The sequence below is a fragment of the Salvelinus alpinus genome, chromosome 5 (assembly GCF_045679555.1).
Source record: "Salvelinus alpinus chromosome 5, SLU_Salpinus.1, whole genome shotgun sequence".
Taxonomy (NCBI): domain Eukaryota; kingdom Metazoa; phylum Chordata; class Actinopteri; order Salmoniformes; family Salmonidae; genus Salvelinus; species Salvelinus alpinus.
Window position 1 is genome coordinate 64,599,939 of NC_092090.1, and position 24,042 is coordinate 64,623,980.

Here is a 24,042-nt window from a genome sequence, read left to right on the forward strand (position 1 = left end):
TTTTTTTTTTTTACTATAAAAAGCAGATATACAGGTTTTTAACCTAGATGTTTTAATGTTTTCAAGAGGGGCTGGGTACCCTATTGTTATTTACTCATTCCAATTATGTTGGCTTGTGTGAATAGGTTTGACTTGGAGATTTTGGTAGACAAGGGTTGGGAAAGACTACATTTCTCATTTTATTTATTGATGTTATTGTCATTGCAGATAGCGGTGTGATACATCTGCTGTCATGGACCTTTTGGTGGATTAAATGTTTACTGAGTGATAAGAGCTCACTCTTTGCAGCATTTAAATCATGGATGGTTTGGGTTCTCTAACCTAGCGGAATGTACTTTCAAGACATGGTACTGTCTCAACCTACTCTAATTGAGCTTCAGATTTCTGATACTCTGTCATGCAAGTGCATTTAATTGGCTTTTGATTGCATTACATTTTCCTCTGCAACTCTAACTTCACCCATGGCTGTAGTGAGCACTGCATTATTTACTGGGGTGGAATAATGTGGTATATACCCCACTGAGGTGGTGTGTATATACCCCACTGAGGTGGTGTGTATATACCCCACTGAGGTGGTGTGTATATACCCCACTGTGGATTCAGTATCCTCCTGAGACTTGGGATACATTGTCGTTACCCTCCTCTGGTCAGACCCAGGAAATATGGAATGTCATTGAAGTGGCATTTATACTGTTATTAATGCAATATGCAGCGAAAGAAAGAGAAAGGCATGGAAAATCTGTTTTTGAAGACATTGCACATCAAACATTCATTTGTCCCAGGTGTAGGTCATACACAAATAATTGAATAGCCCAAAGGCTTTAGAATGAAACATATCTTTCCAAATGAAATCCCATTTATAGACGACTTTATCTGTTAAAGTATCCAGTGCATTTTAGAGGTGTCCATGATGCAGGAATAGTCTAGCTTCTTATGTTTGGTGGCATTGCTTTACCATAATGGCAGTCGGTTTCTGCTGAATTGATAGTGAGTACGTTTGTTACTCAGAGGGACTCTGGTTTCTTTAATGACCTCCCTATTAAATAAGGAAGATATCTTCTCTAAGTGACATATCTTACCATTTCAGTTTAGTCAAATGCATCTCCCTCTCTCTTCCAAAGAGGATATTGTTTCTTCTGTTGTGTGTTCAGAGAGGAGGACAAAAGTGCCACAGTTACTGACATTTTGTACAAGTTAAATAGAAAGAAATGGACCTCCCCCGAAATCGACTGCGCTAAAGGCATGACATCACATTGAAGATAGCAGTTGCTGTGCTTCAGACACCGGGTAATTACAGGGGCAGCGTGGGGAAACGAACCGGACTCATTTAACAGCTGTCATATTTCAGAGCAGTAAAGAGAATGAATGAATCTGTGTCAGACTAGTTTTGCATATCTCTAGGTGAATTGCAATAATTGTGTGTGTATAGTTTGAGGTATCAGGGGTGTTCAGTTTGCAATAAATGGTATATTCTGCTGTGTACAGTTACATTTTTTTTAAATGACAAAATTGTACTTGTTTCTATTTTTTGTGACGGTTTCAAAAAAGAACACAATTATTTTAAAATGTAAAGGAAGTCTTAGTATTTTTTTAGTTTTTGTCTTAAAATATTGAGGATTCAGGATTTTATTCTTTAAATAAAACTGTGCAATGCTTAAATGTATTTTTTATTCTTAAGTATATTTGTAAATGTCCCTGCAAGGTGTTGCTTTTGATTCCACTTCATATCTCAATCTGAAGTGAAATATATCTTGCCCGAGGATTGAGAAAACATTAAGGTGGTGTGAAAAACTGCAAATCTACATAGAAAGGGACCTGAATGTAGATGTTAGAAATGCAAAACAGAAAGGATTCTTGTTAACTCCCACAACAAACAAGGTGGTGGTGTTTTCACACCTTCACACAGGAGTTTTAACAAAGTTCTCTCACAGAAAGGAGGGTCATTTTACTGACTGCTTCGTTGTTATATTAGTGAAGTGAAACCATCCGTTACACTAAAAGAAGAAGTGGTTAAATTCAGTTTCACCATGCAGGTGGAAAGTAACAGGAAATCATGTGATGTTGACAAGCAGCTGTCATACTGTGTAGTTAGAAAGATGGTGATGGGAAAGGTTTTTTTCAACTCCCAAGATATTGTAATTTAGGAAATCTGTTTCCAAGTCTTCTGCTGATGGCAGAAAAATCTATACAGTTACGGATCAGGAGGGAGAAGTGCTTTTAGTCAATCTTTGTGGTGTTAAAATGAATTAAAAGCTCAATGTTTATTGCATTATTTGGGTTTACATTATAAAGTGCCTGCCTTTTAGCATGAAAATAATCCTCATAGAGAGCATGAACTGACGGCATTATATTACAGAAAACAAACAAATCATTAATTTAAGTGTATAAAATCTCAAAGGTGCGTTTATAGTTCTGTATATGGAAATTCTCTGTAAAACAGTTGAAGACAGATGTTTTCAGTTAGAACAGAAAGGTCCTAACCAGGTAGGCAGAATTTTCATAATTTGTAGCCGAGTCCAGACCGGCTTATGTGACAGAACAAAGTCATGGAGAAACACATGCCCAGGACCTACCAACATAGAAAAGACAAAATGAATGCGTTAGCCTACATGGTGTTCTGGTATAGTTATGCAACACCATCCCAAATGACACCCTATTCATCTGGTGAAAAGTAGTGCACTATATAGGGACTAGTGTGCCATTTGGGACGCACTAGTCCTTAGACGCTATTCAAGATGAGTAGTGTATAGGCCTCTCGCCTATACATTACTCATCTTGAATAGCGTCCCAAATGGCACACTAGTCCCTATATAGTGCACTACTTTTCACCAGATGACAAGATGCTTCTGGTCTGGAATACGTATTTTTTACGTGAATGCCAAGATAAACCTATCACCGACACCCTGTATTAACTAGCAGGGAAGCTGATCATACCTCGATAATGCAGAGCACAATCACACCAACACCGGTGACGAGGAAGTTCTCCTCAAACCACACCTTCAGCTTATTGTAACAACCCTGAGATGAAGAAGAGAACATATCCTTATTGAGTGACATCAGCTTTGTTTTTCTACAGTATTCTAGTTCATTTGAGGCTTGTTAATCATGAGAGGATATTATGATGTCATACAGCCTTCCAGTATACTGGCTTCCCGGGAGCACATTGGCTCTCGTGGCAGCAGGACTCAGGCACTTTGGTCTTCCAGTCACTTATGTTATGGATCCCACAGCACTGGAACTAAATGTAATAGAATTGAGCATGAGAAAAGCAGTGTTATCATTACATGTGCTACATATTTCCACTCAATTTTGTTCTGAACTATGGCAGGGTGAAAGAGGGGGCATCCAAGTTTCATTGTGTAGTTTGTGTTTCTCAATTCACACTCACCGTGATCTGAATGATGTCCCAGTCGTCCGTGTTCACTGTGGAATTCCCACCTTTAGTTGAATCCCTGGATTTCTCCAGACTTTCTGTGAGATCCTTCTCTAGGAATCTGTCAATCTAAGCGCACATATTCATTTCTTAGCAGTATGAACGTCTCATAAAACACGATCTCCTATCATCTTTGACCTTTCCTCACAACCCTGGCCCTCAAGTCCTGATATAAGTCCTAATTAGTAATGTATTAATGATCTCTTCACTTAATTTCCTCTCACCCCTTAACCTCCTACCAACATCTGATGGTACACCTGCTTTATCTTACCTCTTTTTCATATACCAGCAGTAGACAGGCTACAGTCAGTTCCACCAACATCAGAATGAACAGCAGGATGAAAAACTGCAAACCAAGAAAAACGGAGTATATGCACATCCTTCTGGAAAATCCTTATGTTATCACGTTGCACTTTTAATGATTGATTGTACCGTGATAAATAAAAATAGGTTATTTACACGTTTTTGTAAGTCAGTTTAAAGCAAGGACAGTGAATGAAGAGACCGATGTCTCTGATGAATACAAAATAATGTCAAATATGAGATCCATGTGAGACTTACAGTGATGAGGAGGCAGCGGTTCTCTTTAAGGGCCCCCAGGAACCCCAGGAAGGACACGCAAGTGATGATGATGCCGGTGATGAAGAGTGTGTTGGCCAGATTCAAGGAGGACAGGGTGGGGATGAGAGCAGAAACCTTGGTGTTCAACATCAGGAACACTCCAAAACCAAACACTGCCGTTCCACACATCTGACCCAAACACAACAACATGGCGTCAACATACATCATACAGAATATGGTGTCATATTACATAATTATGGTGTCCATATTAGGGCAGTCTCATCAGGACTTGTCAGGCTTATCAGGAGGAGGCTGTCCTAAAATGTACCATATACAGGATAAATGGAAATTGAAATATTGAACATGGGCAGGGTTGCGTTGCGTACGTAACTTTCTAAATGTAATTCGTTACTAGTTACTTGTCCAAAATTGTAACTGTTTTTGATTACTTCCCCCCTTAACCTTAAGAGGAAGAAGACTAAATGTATCCGGGAAACACATTTAATATGTCATCATAGTGGTCTCTGACTTGTGGTCAGACTCGCTCAGGTGGGACAAACAGAAAGGTGTCATAATGTATTTTTTCTGAATTTAAAAGTAATCCAATAAGTAATCATGTCGTTTTTAAGAAGTACTGTATCTGTTTATCTGATTACAACATTTTTGCTTTTAACGTAACGTAATGCTTTTTGTAATCCGATTATATGTAACTGATTACATGTAATCAGTTACTCCCCAACCCTGAACATGGGTTTCAATCTCATTGAGTAAGTAAGAGTAGAAGGCTAATAGGTGGAGGTTGGAGATACGTACAAAGCACAAGAAGTTAACCATACACATGGTGTATTTCAAACACTTGAGGCAATTTTGAGCCATTTCCCAGAAGTGCTTCCAGACCTGCAAAATAAACAAGAGACAGATAAACACATATTGTGCCAATACATCAATGATAAGCGTGTCTTTAACCCAGAGACCATCAGCAAAAACAGCAACATATACCACACAAATACACAGCAACAATTGTTAAAAATAGTAAGAACATCACTGAGTCAGATTTTTTTTTCTCCATCTGAAGAAATTAGAAGGAACTGGGTACTGTTTTTGAGTGAGTAGTGAGGTCATCAAGTGTCACAGTGTGAGGAAATTAGCCTGCTGTATCTGGTTTACTTCCTTTAAATTTACCCATGGGACTCGGCTGAACATTTTTAAATGGTTTTCATCATAGTTTTTAACATGTTTAGACCAATACAGTTTTGATTTCTATGGCAAACTATGTAACGCTTCAGCTTTACAGATTTAATAGAGCCCTTATTCCTTGAGGAAAAATCAGTGAAAGTGTACCAACATAAGTGTTTCATCCCACTGCAGAATGGAAATGTGGGTGGAATTGTACACCCACTCAATCACAGGAGGCTGCTGAGGGGAGGACGACTCATAATAATGGCCGGAACAGAGCTAACGGAATGGAATCAAACACATGGAAACCATGTGCTTGATGTACAGTACCAGTCAAAAGTTTGGGCACACCTACTCATTCAAGTTTTCTTTATTTTTACTATTTTCTACATTGTACAATAAAAGTGAAGACATCAAAACTACGAAATAACACATATGGAATTATGCAGTAACCAAAAACAAATCAAAATATATTTTATGTTTGAGATTCTTTAAAGTAACCACCCTTTGCCTTGATGACAGCTTTGCACACTCTTGGCGTTCTCTTAACCAGCTTCATGAGGTAGTGGAATGCATGCCAACTAACAGGTGTGCCTTGTTAAAAGTTAATTTGTGGAAATTCTTTCCTTCTTAATGCGTTTGAGCCAATCAGTTGTGTTGTGACAAGGTAGGGGGTGGTAAACAGAAGATTGCCCTATTTGGTAAAATACCAAGCCCATATTATGGCAAGAAAAGCTCAAATAAGCAAAGAGAAACGACAGTCCATCATTACTTAAAGACATGAAGGTCAGTCAATTCAGAAAATGTCAAGAACTTTGAAAGTTTCTTCAAGTGCAGTCAGACAAACCATCAAGCGCTCTCATGAGGACCGCCACAGGAAAGGAAGACCCAGAGATCCCTCTGCTGCAGAGGATAAATTCACTGGAGATACCAGCCTCAGAAATTGCAGCCCAAATAAATGCTTCGGAGTTCAAGTAACAGACCCATCTCAACATCAACTGTTCAGAGGAGACTGCGTGAATCAGGCCTTCGAATTGCTGCAAAGAAATCACTACTAAAGGACACCAATAATAAGAAGAGACTTGCTTGGGCCAAGAAACACAAGCAATGGACATTAGACTGGTGGAAATCTGTCCGTTGGTCTGAGTCCAAATTTGAGATTTTTTGTTCCAACCGCTGTGTCTTTGTGAGACGCAGAGTAGGTGAACGGATGATCTCTGCATGTGTGGTTCCTACCGTGAAGCATGGAGGAGGAGGTGTGATGGTGCTTTGCTGGTGACACTGTCTGTGATTTATTTAGAATTCAAGGCACACTTGACCAGCATGGCTACAACAGCATTCTGCAACAATACGCCATCGTTTCTGGTTTGCACTTAGTGGGACTATCATTTATTTTTCAACAGGACAATGACCCAACACACCTCCAGACTGTGTAAGGGCTAGTTGACCAAGAAGGAGAGTCAGATGACCTAGCCTCCACAATCCCCCGACCTCAACCCAATTGAGATGGTTTGGGATGAGTTGGATCGCAGCGTGAAGGAAAAGCAGCCAACAAGTGCTCAGCATTTGTGGGAACTCCTTCAAGACTGTTGGAAAAGCATTCCAGGTGAAACTGGTTGAGAGAATGCCAAGAGTGTGCAAAGCTGTCTTCAAGGCCAAGGTCGGCTACTTTGAAGAATCTCAAATATAAAATATATTTTGATTTGTTTAACACTTTTTTGGTTAGTACATGATTCCATATGTGCTATTTCACTGTGTTGATGTCTACGCTATTATTCTACAATGTAGAAAATAGTAAAAATAAAGAAAACCATTGAATGAGTAGGTGTGTCCAAACTTTTGACTGGTACTGTATTTGATACCTTTCCACTAATTCCACTCCAGCCATTACCATAAGCCCATCCTCCCATATTAAGGTGCTACCAACCTCCTGTGCAATGTGTCTAACCCAAATGACACTTATCCTCTGACACCATACTGTGTCTGTGATTATTAGTCATATTTAAATGTACCTCACTGAGCCAAACAAACTCTAAGGCTGAGTTTGCACAGGCAGCCCAATTATGATTTTTTTTCACTAATTGGTCTTTTGACAAATCACATGAGATCTTCTAACATCAAATCTTTTTCAGAGCTGATCTGATTGGTCAAAAGACTAATTAACGAAAAAAATATCAGAATTTGGCTGCCTGTATAAACACAGCCTAAGAATCCCCAAACTTCCTCATCTTTCTTGTTATATGATTTTACTAGAGAAATTTTGTTTTTATATTAAATATACATGTTTTCAATATATAACACTCCCAACATTTAATTTTAGATTATTCTCATAGGTTTGAGAATAATCTAGCGGAGGCTGCTGAGGGGAGGACGGCTCGTAATAATGGCTGGAACGGAGAGAATGAAATGACATCATTGATATTATTTCGCTTCAGCCATTACGACGAGCCCGTCCTCCCCAACTAAGGTGACACCAACCTCCTGTGCTTTTCATATACACATGACCAATTTCTCTTATCCCCTGATGTCTATTAGACTAGACACATCACTCATAACAATTTAAAGACAATCAAATGTCGTCACTCTTTTACAGGAAATGAAAGATAATTGAGACATTGTACTTACCTTGTCAGTGGAAATAGTGATACAAGTTTAAATCAAGCCCGATACCCTTTACAATCCGTTGTTTAGAGGATTACTGCACCTTTGACTTGGCTGTACTGGTACTTCCCGTTCTCAGTAGACTGAAGGCAATTCATTCTACTTCCTTATTCTAGGGTATATTATGGTAAATCTATACTGAGAACTTGTGAGGGGCGTGCATTTCAAAATAGCATGAGGGGAAAGACAAAATGACAACTTCTGTGACGCATTACCTACATTCCAGAGGAGGCTGGTGGGGGGAGCTTTGGGAGGAGGGGCTCATTGTAAAGGCTGGAATGAAATCAATGTTCTTTCCATGTGCTTTATGTGTTTGGTACCATTCCATTTATTCCATTCCAGCCATTACAATGAGCTCATCCTCCTATAGCTTCTCCCACAAGCCTCCTCTGCCACGTTTAGCAAAGATGTGAACCCTGTTCTCCCTTACGCTGAGGGAAATTTGGGCCTGATGTTTTCTACCATAAAAAAAACAATGTTCAGAAATACTTAATGAAGAAAAATATTACTCATTGTTGTTTCAATCATACAGTATACAGTGCATTCGGAAAGTATTCAGACCCCTTGACTTTTTCCACATTTTGTTATGTTACAGCCTTATTCTAAAATTGATTACATAGTTTTTTCCCTCATTAATCTACACACAATACCCCATAGTGACAAAGCGAAAACAGGTTTTTTAAAATTTTGCTATAACAAATACAAAACTGAAATGTACATACGTATTCAGACCCTTTGCTTTGAGACTTGAAATTGAGCTCAGGTGCATCCTGTTTCCATTGATCATCCTTGAGATGTTTCTACAACTTGATTGGAGTCCACCTGTGGTAAGTTCAAATGATTGGACATGATTTGGAAAGGCACACACCTGTCTATATAAGGTCCCACAGTTGACAGTGCATGTCAGAGCAAAAACGAAGATATGAGGTCGAAGGAATTGTCTGTAGAGCTCTGAGACAGGATTGTGTCGAGGCACAGATCTGGGGAAGGGTACCAAAAAATTGAAGGTCCCCAAGAGTCCATCATTCTTAAATGAAGCAGTTTGGAACCACCAAGACTCTTCCTATAGCTGGCCGCCCGGCTAAACTGAGCAATCGGGGGAGACGGGCCTTGTGTCAGGGAGGTGACAAAGAACTCGATGGTCTCTCTGATAGAGCTCCAGAGTTCCTCTGTGGAGATGGGAGAACCTTCCAGAAGGACAGCCATCTCTGCAGCACTCCATCAATCCGGCCTTTATGGTAGAGTGGCCAGACGGAAGCCACTCCTCAGTAAAAGGCACATAACAGCCCGCTTTGAGCTTGCCAAAAGGCACCTAAAGACTCTCAGACCATGAGAAACAAGATTCTCTGGTCTGATGAAACCAAGATTGAACTCTTTGGCCTGAATGCCAAGCGTCACGTCTGGAGGGAACCTGGCACCATCCCTACAGCGAAGCATGGTTGTGGCAGCATTAAGCTGTGGGGATGTTTTTCAGCGGCAGGGACTGAGAGACTAGTCAGGGTCGAGGGAAAGATGAACGGAGCAAAGAACAGAGCGATCCTTGATGAACACCTGCTCCAGAGAGCTCAGGACCTCAGACTTGGGCGAAGGTTCACTTTCCAACAGGACAACAACCCTAAGCACACAGCCAAGACAACGCATGAGTGGCTTCGGGACAAGTCTCTGAATGTTCTTAAGTGGCCCAGCCAGAGCCCGGACTTGAACCTGATCGAACATCTCTTGAGAGACCTGAAAATAGCTGTGCAGTGACGCTCCCCATCGAAGCTGACAGAGCTTGAGAGGATCTGCAGAGAAGAATGGGAGAAACTCCCCAAATACAGGTGTGCCAAGCTTGTAGCGTCATACCCAAGAAGACTCAAGACTGTAATCGCTGTCAAAGGTGCTTCAACAATGTACTGAGTAAAGCATCTGAATACTTATGTAAATGTGATATTTCTAAAAAACTGTTTATGCTGTGTCATTATGGGGTGTTGTGTGTAAATTGATGCGGGGAATAAAAAAAATATATATTTTAGAATAAGGCTGTAATGTACATTTCTTGGGGAAAAAGTAATGGGTTCTGAATACTTTCCAAATGCACTGTATATCCAGAATGACACTGTAAGAGTAAAAAGCTGTTATGCACATCCACATAATTTTTCATGCAAATCTGTGGTTTAATAGACAGGTATGAGCAGTCAAGAATCCAGTTGAGTAGTGTTTATTTTCCTGTAGGTTTGAAACAATCACAATAACATACATACATATTAGTCTCTAAGGTGCAATTTATCCAGAATGAAATTAAAAGACAAAAATACAGAATGATAGCTCAAATTCACAGGAGGGTGCTGAGGGGAGGACGGCTCATAATAATGGCCAGAACGGAGCAAATGGAATGGCATCAAACACATGTAAACCGTGCGTTTGATGTATTTGATACCATTCCACTAATTCCGCTCCAGCCATTACCGTGAGCCTGTCCTCCTAAATTAAGGTGCCACCAACCTCCTGTGCTCAAATTACTCAAAGTGTCAATAGCAACTGTTCTTGCCAATCTATTTTGTTAGATGCTTGGTCATATGCTAAGAACTACTACTCACAACATTACTTCTCTCAGAAAGGTCAAATATAAACCCCAGAGGTTCCTTATTGCTATTATAAACTGGTTACCAACGTAATTAGAGCAGTAAAAATAAATGTTTTGTCATTCCCGTTGTATACAGTCTGATATACCGCAGCTGTCTGCCAATCAGCATTCTGGGCTCGAACCACCCAGTTTATAATTACTCTGCGTTGAGTCGTGCATAAGAACAGCCCTTCGCCGTGGTATTCTGGACATATATCACCCCCCCCCCCCCCCCCTGTGCCTTAATGGTTAATTATATACTGGGTGGTTTGAGTCCTGAATGCTGATTTGCTGACAGCCGTTGTATATCAGATCGTATACCACGGGTATGACAAAGCATTTATTTTTACTGTTCTAATTACGTTGGTAACCAGTTAATGAATGCAATAAGGTACTCCGTGTTGCGTCCGGCATAGAAAGCCCTTAGCCATATATCACACCTCCTCGGGCCTTATTGCTTAAATAAACAATCAAACAAAAACTAAACACGGAAGGAAGGAAAATTATATCCTTATGACATCTACATTTTAGTCATTAAGCTGACGCTATTATCCAGAGCGACTCACAGTGATTGCATTGCAATGGTCCCCCGTGGGAATCAAACACACAATCCTGGCTTTGCAAGGGCCGTGCTCTACCAACTGGACATCAATTACATCTTTGAGATTTTTCATGTATTAAAAAGCTTGACATAAATTAAATCTATTATTATTTTGTCTCAAGTTCATGAGATCCTGTATTGCGTCATAAGCCAGTTGAAAGTCATGGGTTCTCCTTTCACTTGTAACCATATCCATTACGACTGAACTGGCAGAAGACGGGGATGGTGAAACACATGCAAATGAACTGCAAACAAGAACAAAAACATGTTTTGGATACTTAGTCAGTACATTCTAACTCAGACCAAAGTACATACAGACTAAGGAAGAGGAAACAGGCTGATGGTAATCATAAAAAGAATGACCACTTGTATTTCTATAGCAATTCTATTCCTATGCTGGTAATCGCATTGACCCAATTTAGAAAACACGTAGAAGGTGATGTTTACTGTACCTGTAGAATGAAAAGGGAGACCACACCTGCTCCAGTGCTTCGAAAGTTCCTCGCAAACCAGTTCCTGAGCTTCATATGGCAGCCCTGAAAGGGACAGAGGTCATATTGCTGTGGCTGTTCTTGATACTTATTTTTGAATTTTTAAGATGAAAATCTGCATCCAAAATGACACCCTATTCCCTTTTATAGTGCACTACACATGTCCAGGGCCCATAGGGCTCTGGACAAAAGCAGTGCACTATATAGGGAATAGGGTACCTTTTGGGATGTTGACAGAGAAACAAGCACACCTCCTGCCAGTTAGGTTGGGGGATGATGTTACAGGGGTTTTTGGTACAACAGGAGAGGGGCACGTTGCCCTCCCAGTCTGCCACGCCGTGGACCCCACAGCACCTGAACTGAACACAGCAAAGCCACTGGGTTACCACCCTGTAACAACATTGTCCAGGCAAGCAGAATGGAGAAATGTACTGGAATGTTATTGAGGTCTAGGTACAGCCTGTATTATGTATACAGTGCGATATGTACGAATTTACCGTTACACCTACTGAATACTCACAATATGCTGGACAACATCAAAGTCCTCTTTAATGGTTAAGTTCCCCTCTGACGTAGAATTCTTGTATGTCTCCAAGCTACGCATCAGGTCTTTCTCAAAGAAAGTGTCAATCTGTATTGCACACAGGTCACATGTTTACATGACTTCTACTAGCACCATTACACTTTATTTAGTCAATAGAAGTCATGCGGACAGCAGAGAACCCTTTTCGATGTTTCTTACCTCCCTCTCGTACACCAGAAACACACAGGCCATGGCCAGCTCCACCAGCATCAAGATAAACAGCAGGATGAAAAACTGCAATTACAACGGATCCCAAATTACTCGTAGACCATGGGCGCGTCCCAAATGGCACCTTTAGAGTGCACCACTTTTGACCGGGGGCCATAGAGTGCCATTTGGGACAAATGCGTGGTCCCTGACAAACGACCTAATAAAAGAAAGAAAGAATGTGTGTGCAGACTCACAGTGATGAGCATACAGCGGTTTTCCATCAGGGCCCCCATGATTCCTAGGAAACAGACACACGTCACAATGGTACCCGTGACTACCAGGGTGTTGGCAGGGTAGATGGGCCAGAAGGACGTGATGAGGGAGCCAAATCTAGAGTGCACCATCTGGAACTCTCCAAAACCCACGATGAAGGCACCACACAACTGGAAGACACAAGTGTAAAAGGCTTACTTTGGGGTCAAAAAGGGGAATACATGATCCTGTGGATCTCTCAAATTGTTGATACGAAAATGTAGGAATTTTAGATAAAAAAAAAAAACTAACTTAGGAAAATCATTTGTTTTGATGACAGTATAGTATCGGAATAAAGAAAGTATAGAAAGCATCTTGAATAAAGTGATGTTTATGCTTTTATCCCCTCTACAGGATGAGTTTGATATTACAGATGTCACCACGCTTTAGAGACCATAAAGAGTTCATGATAACCTACCCAGCAGATGAAGTTGAGGAAGGTGACAGAACCTTTCAAGCAGTTCACACAGGGACGATTCATATTTCCTTATGGCGATGATCCCATCAACCTGAAGAAAAACACACAATTCAATATAATGTCGAACCGTTAATGCTTACCGTTCATTTGATTGATAACAGGATGGGGGAGGAGCTAAAGGGTGCGAATGTCACCAGCCAGACCGCGTTCAAAACCGTGTCTGAGGATTTCACTATTTTCCAAACGAAACACCTGACAAGCACTCTTTCAAAGAAGACTACCTCGAAAATCAATCGAGGCTCAATAACATTTTAAATCGATGGAATTGAGAACGTAAAGACTGAAGCTTGACACAGAATTCAAGGCCAATAAACTCCTGGCAGATCAACTCAAACTGGGCCCTAAACTCATTGAGATGGAGATGGAGAGGGCACATATGAAATGGGAATTTCTTCCCCGATGAACGGCCCAGAACTCCCCCCCATGTGACTCAGCTATAGTCCACTGATTTGACACACACGCATACACACCACACCCATATTTACTCTACTTTGTTCATGTGTTTCACCTAACCACATGACCCAAACAAAACACATTGCTCTAAATGTCATAACCCTCTGAAGTCTTCAGTGGTGTTATGTGGACTGTGTCCATGTGCATTCCATAGGAAGTGCACCCCAACTGACAAAACTAACACAAATGTGTGGTTGTATTGGACATGTAAGGCATGAACTATATTTAACCTTTATTTAACTAGACAAGTCAGTTAAGAAAACATTCCTATTTCTAATGACGGCCTACCGAAAGGCAAAAGACCTCCTGCGGGGACGGGGGCCTGGGACTTCAAAAATTAAATAAATACAATATAAATATAAGACAAAACACACATCACAACAAGAGAGACAACACTACATAAAGAGAGACCTAAGACAACAAGGCAGCAACACATGACAACACAGCATGGTAGCAACACAACATAACACAACATAGTGGCAGCACAAAACATGGTACAAACATTATTGGGCACAGCCAACAGCACAAAGGTTAAGAAGGTAGAGACAACAATACATCGCACAAAGCAGCCACAACAGTCAGTAAGAGTGTTCACGATTGAGTCTTTAAATGAAGAGATTGAGATAAAACTGTCCAGTTTCAGTGTTTGTTGCAACTCGTTCCAGTCGCAAGCTGCAGCGAACTGAAAAGAGGAGCGACCCAGTGGTGCTTTGGTGACCTTTAACAGAATGTGACTGGCAGAACGGGTGTTGTATGTGGAGGATGTGGGCTGCAGTAGATATCTCAGATAGGGGGGAGTGAGGCCTATGAGGGTTTTATAAATAAGCAACAACCAGTGGGTCTTGCGACGGGTATACAGAGATGACCAGTTTACAGAGGAGTATAGAGTGCAGTGATGTGTCCTATAAGGAGCATTGGTGGCAAATCTGATGGCCGAATGGTAAAGAACATCTTGCCGCTCGAGAGCACCCTTACCTGTCGATCTATAAATTATGTCTCCGTAATCTAGTATGGGTAGGATGGTCATCTGAATCAGGGTTAGTTTGGCAGCTGGGGTGAAAGAGGAGTGATTACGATAGAGGAAAACAAGTCTAGATTTAACTTTAGCTTGCAGCTTTGATATGTGCTGAGAGAAGGACAGTGCACCATCTAACCATACTCCCAAGTTCTTGTATGAGGTGACTACCTCAAGCTCTAAACCATCAGAGGTAGTAATAACACCTGTGGGAAGAGGGGCATTCTTCTTACCAAACCACATGACCTTTGTTTTGGATGTGTTCAGAACAAGGTTAAGGGTAGAGAAAGCTTGTTGGACACTAAGAAAGCTTTGTTGTAGAGCATTTAACACAACATCCAGGGAGGGGCCAGCTGAGTATAAGACTGTATCATCTGCATATAAATGGATGAGAGAGCTTCCTACTGCCTGAGCTATGTTGATGTAAATTGAGAAGAGCATGGGGCCTAGGATTGAGCCTTTGGGTACTCCCTTGGTGACAGGCAGTGGCTGAGACAGCAGATTTTCTGACTTTATACACTGCACTCTTTGAGAGAGGTAGTTAGCAAACCAGGCCAAAGACCCCTCAGAGACACCAATACTCCTTAGCTGGCCCACAAGAATGGAATGGTCTACCCTATCAAAAGCTTTGGCCAAGTCAATAAAATTAGCAGCACAATATTGCTTAGAATCAAGGTCAATGGTGACATCATTGAGGACCTTTAAGGTTGCAGTGACACATCCATAACCTAAGCGGAAACCAGATTGCATACCCAAGAGAATACTATAGACATCAAGAAAGCCAGTCAGTTGATTATTAACACATTATTCCAACACTTTTGATAAACAGAGCAAAATAGAAATAGGCCTATAACAGTTAGGATCAGCTTGAGCTCCCCCTTTAAATAAAGGACGAACCGTGGCTGCCTTCCAAGCAATAGGAACCTCCCCAGAAAGGAGAGACAGATTAAAAAGGTTGGAGATAGGCTTGGCGATTTAAGGGGCAGCAACCTTAAAGCAGAAAGGGTCTAAACCATCTGACCCAGATGTTTTTTTGGGGTCAAGTTTAAGGAGTTCCTTTAGCATCTCAGACTCAGTGACTGCTTGCAGGGAGAAACTTTGTAGCGGGGCAGGGGAAAAAGAGGGAGAAGCATCGGGGATAGTCGTATTAGAATGGGTGGGAGATGAGGAAATGTTGGACGGGCAAGGAGGCATAGCGGAGTCAGATAGAGGCATTCCAATTACCACTTTTTTACCTATCGGCCACCCGATTCTGACATTAGTAGTTTCATTGTTATCCTTGCATCAACCTTGGATTTAATTCATAATGAAGATAAAAATGTGTTTTCTATTTGGTTATTACAACATAAATGTATTTAAAATTGAGAAGCACTCACATCGGACTTTTTGAATACTTTAAACTCCAGATATCTGTATCCCCTCATCTATAAGCCCACAAGAGAGACCAGTACATCTGTCATCCTTATTGATACTATTTGTATAAAGTCTTTGAATAATGTGGTATACTTTATACAGGTATACTTTATACTGACATTTTCTGAACACTTCCCAATTGTCCACTTCTCATTGGCAGCTTGAAATAAACAGATGGGAATGATTGGTAGCATTAAATGTAGAATATTTAACTAAAGTAATTGTAAGCGCTTTAAGTTGATTAATAATATTTAATGTGAAAATGTTTATAATCAGGCCGATGTAGAGTCTTACAGGACTTTTCTCACATCTTTCAACTCTGTATTTCACCACTGAGGGGGGGGGGGGGGGGGGGGATCAGCTTTAATGTTGCAGATAGATTGTAGCTTCCATCAATGTAATTGTCTGCATAAATTTCCAGTCCCCTATATATATTTGTTTTAAAATATATACAGTACCAGTCAAAAGTTTGGGCACACCAATTCATTCAATGTTTTTTCTTTATTTTTAATATTTCCTACATTGTAGAATAATAGCAAAGACTTTAAAACTATGAAATAACACATATAGAATCATGTATTAACTTTTTTGGTTAACAAATAAAAATATATTTGAGATTCTTCAAAGTAGCCACCCTTTGCCTTGATGACAGCTTTGCACACTCTTGGCATTCTCTCAACCAGCTTCATGAGGTAGTCACCGGGAATGCATTTCAATTGACAAATGTGCCTTGTTAAAAGTACATTTGTGGAATTTCTTTCCTTCTTAATGCGTTTGAGCAAATCAGTTGTGTTGTGACAAGGTAGGAGTGGCATACAGAAGATAGCCCTATTTGGTAAAAGACCAAGTCCATATTATGGCAAGAACAGCTCAAATAAGCAAAGAGAAAAGACAGTCCATCATTACTTTAAGACATGAATGTCAGTCAATCTGGAAAATTGAAAGAACTTTGAAAGTTTCTTCAAGTGCAGTTGCAAAAACCATCAAGCGCTATGATGAACCTGGCTCTCATGAGGACCGCCTCAGGAAAGGAAGATCCAGAGTTACCACTACAAAGATACCACTACTAAAGGACACCAATAAGAAGAAGATACTTGATTGGCCAAGAAACACAACCAATGGACATTAGACCGGTGGAAATCTGTCCTTTGGTTGGATGAGTCCAAATTTGAGTCCCACAGTGAAGCATGGAGGAGGAGGTGTGATGGTGCTTTACTGGTGACACTGTTGGTGATTTATTTAGAATTCAAGGCACACTTAACCAGCATGGCTACCACAACATTCTGCAGCAATACGTCATCCCATCTGGCTTGCGCTTAGCGGGACTATCATTTGTTTTTCAACAGGACAATGACCCAACACACCTCCAGGCTGTGTGAGGGCTATTTGACCAAGAAGGAGAGTGATGGAGTGCTGCATCAGATGACCTGGCCTCCACAATCACTCGACCTCAACCCAATTGAGATGGTTAGGGATGAGTTGTACCGCAGAACACTTTTTTGGTTACTACCTGATTCTACATGTGTTATTTCATAGTTTTGGTGTCTTCACTACTATTCTACAATGTAGAAAATAGTAAAAATAAAGAAAAACCCTGGAATGAGTAGTTGTGTCCAAACCTTTGACTGGTACTGTATATACACTGCTCAAAAAATAAAGGGAACACTTAAACAACACAATGTAACTCCAAGTCAATCACACTTCTGTGAAATCAAACTGTCCACTTAGGAAGCAACACTGATTGACAATAAATTTCACATGCTGTTGTGCAAATGGAATAGACAAAAGGTGGAAATGATAGGCAATTAGCAAGACACCCCCAATAAAGAAGTGGTTCTGCAGGTGGTGACCACAGACCACTTCTCAGTTCCTATGCTTCCTGGCTGATGTTTTGGTCACTTTTGAATGCTGGCGGTGCTTTCACTCTAGTGGTAGCATGAGACGGAGTCTACAACCCACACAAGTGGCTCAGGTAGTGCAGCTCATCCAGGATGGCACATCGCTACCTACCTGTGCAAGGAGGAGCAGGAGGAGCTCTGCCAGAGCCCTGCAAAATGACCTCCAGCAGGCCACAAATGTGCATGTGTCTGCTCAAACGGTCAGAAACAGACTTCATGAGGGTGGTATGAGGGCCCGATGTCCACAGGTGGGGGTTGGGCTTATAGCCCAACACTGTGCAGGACGTTTGGCATTTGCCAGAGAACACCAAGATTGGCAAATTCGCCACTGGCGCCCTGTGCTCTTCACAGATGAAAGCAGGTTCACACTGAGCACATGAGCACGTGACAGACGTGACAGAGTCTGGAGACGCCGTGGAGAACGTTCTGCTGCCCGCAACATCCTCCAGCATGACCGGTTTGGCGGTGGGTCAGTCATGGTGTGGGGTGGCATTTCTTTGAGGGGCCGCACAGCCCCTCTGGCCTCCATGTGCTCGCCAGAGGTAGCCTGACTGCCATTAGGTACCGAGATGAGATCCTCAGACCCCTTGTGAGACCATATGCTGGTGCGGTTGGCCCTGGGTTCCTCCTAATGCAAGACAATGCTAAACCTCATGTGGCTGGAGTGTGTCAGCAGTTCCTGCAAGAGGAAGGCATTGATGCTATGGACTGGCCCGCCCGTTCCCCAGACCTGAATCCAATTGAGCACATCTGGGACATCATGTCTCGCTCCATCCACCAACGCCACGTTGCACCACAGACTGTCCAGGAGTTGGCGGATGCTTTAGTCCAGGTCTGGGAGGAGATCCCTCAGGAGACCATCCACCACCTCATCAGGAGCATGCCCAGGCGTTGTAGGGAGGTCATACAGGCACGTGGAGGCCACACACACTACTGAGCCTCATTTTGACTTGTTTTAAGGACATTATATCAAAGTTGGATCAGCCTGTAGTGTGGTTTTCCACTTTAATTTTGAGTGTGACTCCAAATCCAGACCTCCATGGGTTGATAAATTTGATTTCCATTCATCATTTTTGTGTGATTTTGTTGTCAGCACATTCAACTATGTAAAGAAAAAAGTATTTAATAAGAATATTTCATTCATTCAGATCTAGGATGTGTTATTTTAGTGTTCCCTTTATTTTTTTGAGCAGTGTATATATACACACACACACACACATATCTTTAAAAAATATATTTTCCTTTATTATTTTCCGCTAACCCAACAACCCTTCCCCTAATTGGAGTAAACTAATGAACAACAACACTAAGGCTTATACACACTATATACATTTTACAGACACAATGTATTTTACAATAGTTACATTTTGTTTGTTTTTAGTACTTCCTCTGCCCTTTTTTAAATTTTATTTGCCATATATTTTTAACTGTGCTGTTTCACAAAAGTTCTGAACCTACATACATTTCACAGACACAGAACATTTTACATTTGTTATATTGTTGTTTTTAGTCCCAACCTTCAGCTCCATTCAACTCCTCCCATCTATTTCTTAACACCATCCACATTGGATTTCTATTTGCCATATATTTTTCAACTGTGCTGTGATGCTTCACAGAAGATCTGAACCTTTCTATTCTCATAGTTTCCACAGATGATAAATTAAAGATAAACATTTTTGCTAAAAGTATTATTATATTATTGATCGATTGACTATGACTTTTCAAATCACCCAGTATTGCTATCTGCAGCGTTAGCTCCAGGTAAATGTTGACATTTTCCAGCCATTTCTGGACCTGTGACCAAAAACAAGCTACATATGGACAGTACCAAAATAAATAATCGAATGACTCCGTCTCTTCGCAGCAAAATCTGCTGAGCTGGGAAGGTTGTATCCCCCATATATATAACATTCTATTGGTTGCAAAGAATTTTGTATAATAATTGAAATGGAAAAATTATAGATTTGGAATCTGGCGTCATTTTGCATATCAGTTCATAAACCATGTGCCATGGAATTGGTACATCGAAACTATTTTTCAATCTATATAGCAGGAGGAGAAGGGTTCTGGAAACATATGTTTACATCCGGTCTCAAAGAATCCTCAGTAAAAAAAAAACGAGTTGTGGAAAAGGTTTCTCACAAATCCCTCTACCTTGAATTCTGCAAATTACTAAAATTATGATGACAAATTTACTCACCTACTTCAGATATGCCAAAAATATATTTGACTAACAAATTCCAAGAATCCTTAAATAATATAAATTCTACTTGGAAAATCATTAATTAATAAGAAAAAGGCATCTACAACTATCCCATCTCATTGTTGGAAATGGTTTGAAATAAGACCTACAGTGATCCTGATGTTATTTCATGTGAATTTAATAACCTTTTTGTGAATGTGGGTTCCTCTGTCAAAGAAAATTGAAAACTGATGGAAATCCCTTGTATTACATTTCCCTTCTCTGCTTCAATTTGATCCTCCTGATGTAATGGAGGTGTAAAGGTAATTGGTAACTTAAAGATATCAGCTGCAAGTCATGATGAGATTGGTGCCTCTTTGGTGAAATCAGTGTCTTCCTCGATCACTGAGCCTCTAACGGATACCTTCACCAAATCTATGCAAACTGGTACTGTTCCTACAGATTTGAAAATTGCCAAAGGTTTATAAATCTGGGGATCCAAGATCTTTGACAAATTATCGCCCAATATCTATCTGTACTACCATGTTTTTCTAAAATCATAGAAAAACATGGTGTATAAGAGATTGTTGAAACATTTAAATCAACACTATTCTATATGAGCACCAATACGGTTTTCCCAAAAACTACTCCACAGATATGGCTCTTTTGCAACTTGTGGATAAAATATTTAAAGCCCTTAACAACAATGAAAGGAAAAGGAAAGGAATGGGGGATACCTAGTCAGTTGTACAACTGAATGCATTCAACTGAAATGTGTCTTCCACATTTAACCCAACCCCTCTGAATCAGATACATTCTTGGCATCTTTTTAGATGCATCCAAAGCGTTTGACACGATTGATCATGAAATATTACTTTCTAAATTGCATTATTATGGTTTTCATGAATATACATATAATTGGTTCTATAGTTATGTTTAAGATAAAGAACAATTTGTTTATGCAAACGGCTGTGCATCTACCTGGGCCAAGATATCCTGTGACGTCCCACAGGGTTCAATAATTTAATCTTTGTTATTCCAAATCTATATCAATGACCTTGCTGCTGGTCCTTCTACCGTACTTCCCATTCACTTTGCTGATGATACAAATTTGATTTTATCACACAAGAATTTTGATTCACTAATTAATGAAGCCAACTCTGGCATGGCCAAGTTTTCTGAATTGTTCAGGATAAACAAATTACCTTTCAACTTTAAAATATCCAACTTTATTATATTCAATAGTAAGAATAATAAGTATTGTAAAAAGAGAGACAGAATCTCAGCTGATGGGAATGAAATGGAACACTAGATTCTTTGGACTTCTAATTGATGAAAAGTTATCGTGGAAAGATCATATTAAAAAAATTCTGCAGCAAAGTGATAATCTGTTGGTATCATCAGAAAGATTAGTGGTTTGGTTCATAAGGCTTGCTTCCTAACTCTATACTACAGTTTAATTGACCCATATCTAATTTACTGTAATATTGTCTGGGCCAGTACATATAACTCCTACCTACACAAATTACTCATACAAAATAAATTTGCAAGACTAGCCACCTCTAATTACTTATCTCCATCTGCACCTTTGTTTAAGATACTCAATATCTTGTCTATGTAAATCAAGTCATATTTGTCACATGTACAACCGTACTGTGAAACGCTTACTTACAAGCCCTTAACCAACAATGCAGTTCAAGAAAAATAGTTATTAAATATTTACTAAATGAACTAAAGTAAAAAATCGAATCAATCAAAAAGTAACACAATAAATGTACATAACAATAACGAGGCTATATACAGGGGCACCGGTACCGAGTCAATGTACAGGTTAGTCAAAGTAATTTGGAAAGTGACTATGCATAGATAATAAACAGAGTAGCAGCAGTGTAACAACAAAGGGGGGTAGGGGGTTAATGTAAATAGTCCGGGTGGCCATTTGATTAGTTGTTCAGCAGTCTTATGGCTTGGGGGTAGAAGCTGTTAAGAAGCCTTTTGGTCCTAGACTTGGCGCTACGGTACCGCTTGCCGTGCGGTAGCAGAGAGATCAGTCTATGACTTGGGTGACTGGGCTTTCCTCGGACACTGCCTAGTATATATGTCCTGGATGTCAGGAAGCTTGGCCCCAGTGATGGACTGGGCCGTACGCACTAGCCTCTGTAGTGCCTTTACGGTCAGATGCCGAGCAGTTGCCATACCAGGGGGTGAGGCAGCTGGTTAGGATGAACTCGATGGTGCAGGTTGTTGTCCTGGGACCACTTTGCCTGGTCTCTGACCTCCTCCCTATAGGCTGTCTCATCGTTGTTGGTGATCAGGCCTACCACTGTTGTGTCATCAGCAAACTTAATGATGGTGTTGGAGTCGTGCTTGGCCACGCAGTCATGGGTGAACAGGGACTACAGGAGGGGACTAAGCACAAGCCCCTGAGGGGCCCCAGTGTTAAGGATCAGCATGGCAAATGTGTTGTTGCCTACCCTTACCACCTGGGGGTGGTACCTCCCAGACAGTTTACCTAAACCATTCAAAGGATTCTTCCAAGTTTATTTTGAAATCCATCTATATAACAGTCTTGTGATAACCTTCACCATCCACACTGCCGCACCTCACATTGTATCTGATAGAGAATTGACTTAGGTACCATACTCTGGAATTCTTATCTTCACATTGCCAATACCTCATCATCCCTCAATAACTTCAAGCGAACACTGGGGGTCAGCCTGATGAACCAAACTACTCAGTAATCTCCTACATATAGCCCAACTCTCTCACACACACATTTAAACAAAACATATACTTTTTTTGTGATTGCTGATCGGTTCATTTGTACATTTATGATTAGTGGGTTTTGGTATCTGTTTTAAAGCTTTTTAAATTTTTGTTCTTATGCATTGTATACTGTTTTTTTTTTGTAGTGTGTTTTTTATATAATCCCTTGGGCTTCCAACCACACCTGCATACCTTTAAAAAAAAAAGTTGATCTATATTATTGTTGTTTATCACTTATTTTCTTCGGTGCAAATAAATGAAACAGGATACAAAATGTCTAATCCCGCTTCAGAGTAGGAAAGCAGTTGATTCAAGTGATCATGACTACTCCTCATGTCTGATGGTTGAAGTGTTGACAAGACAGCACTGTTTGGTATGACAACACCGAGCACGGTGCCTGACCTATCCAAACATGTTATAGCCCCACTCCTATGCAAAGTATTGTTCCAAGCACATTTTCTATTTCATTTAACATTTAATTTGCCATTGAGACTTCCAATTCATTGCAGGATTTACCATTACAGAGCAATGACTAACAATGACACATTTTCAGAGCTCGTTGCAGATTTCTTTTAAAGTCTAGATATACTTTTTACAATAAAGATCTTTTTCATCTACTTCAAATCGAAATAACTGTGCTGATTTTAAATAACATAACTTTTAAACATCTCAGTAAATTCTACAGTAAATACATATATATATTTTTTTAAATCATCAAAGAGGACACAGTACCTTACAAAGTGATCAAAAGTAATCCACAATGTTCCCTCAGTTAAAACAGCAGATATAATACCTGTGTACCATTGGTGTTACACTGAACCTTCTGGGGGTTGAAAGGTAAGGGCTGGAGCCTGGTGGCATAAGAGTGAAAAAAAGAATCAAAAGGGAACAATGCGGTGAGCAGACTGACACCTAAGTGTACTACCTGACAGTAGAGCCCGCCCCACTATATACAGCGTCAAAATGTTTTAAGTTACAACAAGTAAATGCCAGAACAATGAATAATGAATAGACTGTATTCAAATACTGTAGATGGCAAGGACCTGCCTTTTCTATACATTTACAGAGTTTGAGTGGACTGGAAGGAGTCCCTTTCACCTGATCATCTATTGGACGCCAGATGATCTACTGTTAACAGAAACACCAGTCATCGTCACCTCCCGTCCTTGGCTAAAGAGGTAATTACTTAGTTTACAGCATTACCAACGTAAAAAATATATATTTTATCCATACATAACCTGAGTATGCCTCCTTCTTTACCTAG

General features: G+C 40.4%; 2 protein-coding genes across 3 annotated transcripts; both read right to left on the minus strand.

Moving 5' to 3' along the window:
* Positions 1-2,227: 2,227 nt before the first annotated feature.
* Positions 2,228-7,971, minus strand: LOC139576515 (leukocyte surface antigen CD53-like). Its single transcript, XM_071402705.1, has 8 exons — positions 7,796-7,971; positions 4,808-4,891; positions 3,995-4,183; positions 3,705-3,779; positions 3,389-3,502; positions 3,131-3,238; positions 2,935-3,018; positions 2,228-2,569 (listed from the first exon to the last, which is right to left on the minus strand). Exons 2-8 carry the CDS (start codon positions 4,868-4,870, stop codon positions 2,498-2,500), a joined length of 705 nt encoding a protein of 234 aa, XP_071258806.1. The 5' UTR covers positions 4,871-4,891; positions 7,796-7,971; the 3' UTR covers positions 2,228-2,497.
* A 2,044-nt stretch (positions 7,972-10,015) lies between these two features.
* On the minus strand, positions 10,016-23,984 carry LOC139576517 (leukocyte surface antigen CD53-like). Of its 2 annotated transcripts, none has more exons than XM_071402711.1 (8): positions 23,572-23,984; positions 12,992-13,082; positions 12,516-12,704; positions 12,271-12,345; positions 12,049-12,159; positions 11,780-11,887; positions 11,490-11,573; positions 10,016-11,282 (listed from the first exon to the last, which is right to left on the minus strand). In XM_071402711.1, the coding sequence occupies exons 2-8, from the start codon at positions 13,052-13,054 to the stop codon at positions 11,214-11,216; spliced, it is 699 nt and encodes a 232-aa protein (XP_071258812.1). In that variant the 5' UTR covers positions 13,055-13,082; positions 23,572-23,984; the 3' UTR covers positions 10,016-11,213. The 2 variants fall into 2 exon arrangements, with proteins under 2 accessions (XP_071258812.1, XP_071258811.1); XM_071402710.1 differs by having other exon boundaries at positions 23,511-23,984.
* Between the last annotated feature and the right edge of the window lie 58 nt (positions 23,985-24,042).

What these genes read in the sequence shown, in the direction of transcription:
- LOC139576517 (XM_071402711.1), bottom strand. Translation starts at nt 13,054, where the DNA reads ATGAATCGTCCCTGTGTGAACTGCTTGAAAGGTTCTGTCACCTTCCTC. An exon ending in TCCTCAACTTCATCTGCTGG is followed by an intron (nt 12,705 to 12,991) that starts GTAGGTTATCAT and finishes TGTGTCTTCCAG; the next exon opens with TTGTGTGGTGCCTTCATCGT. An exon ending in TTGATGTTGTCCAGCATATT is followed by an intron (nt 11,888 to 12,048) that starts GTGAGTATTCAG and finishes TGCTGTGTTCAG; the next exon opens with TTCAGGTGCTGTGGGGTCCA.
- LOC139576515 (XM_071402705.1), bottom strand. Translation starts at nt 4,870, where the DNA reads ATGGCTCAAAATTGCCTCAAGTGTTTGAAATACACCATGTGTATGGTT. An exon ending in TGGTTAACTTCTTGTGCTTT is followed by an intron (nt 4,184 to 4,807) that starts GTACGTATCTCC and finishes TGTTTGGGTCAG; the next exon opens with ATGTGTGGAACGGCAGTGTT. An exon ending in ACCGCTGCCTCCTCATCACT is followed by an intron (nt 3,780 to 3,994) that starts GTAAGTCTCACA and finishes CTTGGTTTGCAG; the next exon opens with TTTTTCATCCTGCTGTTCAT.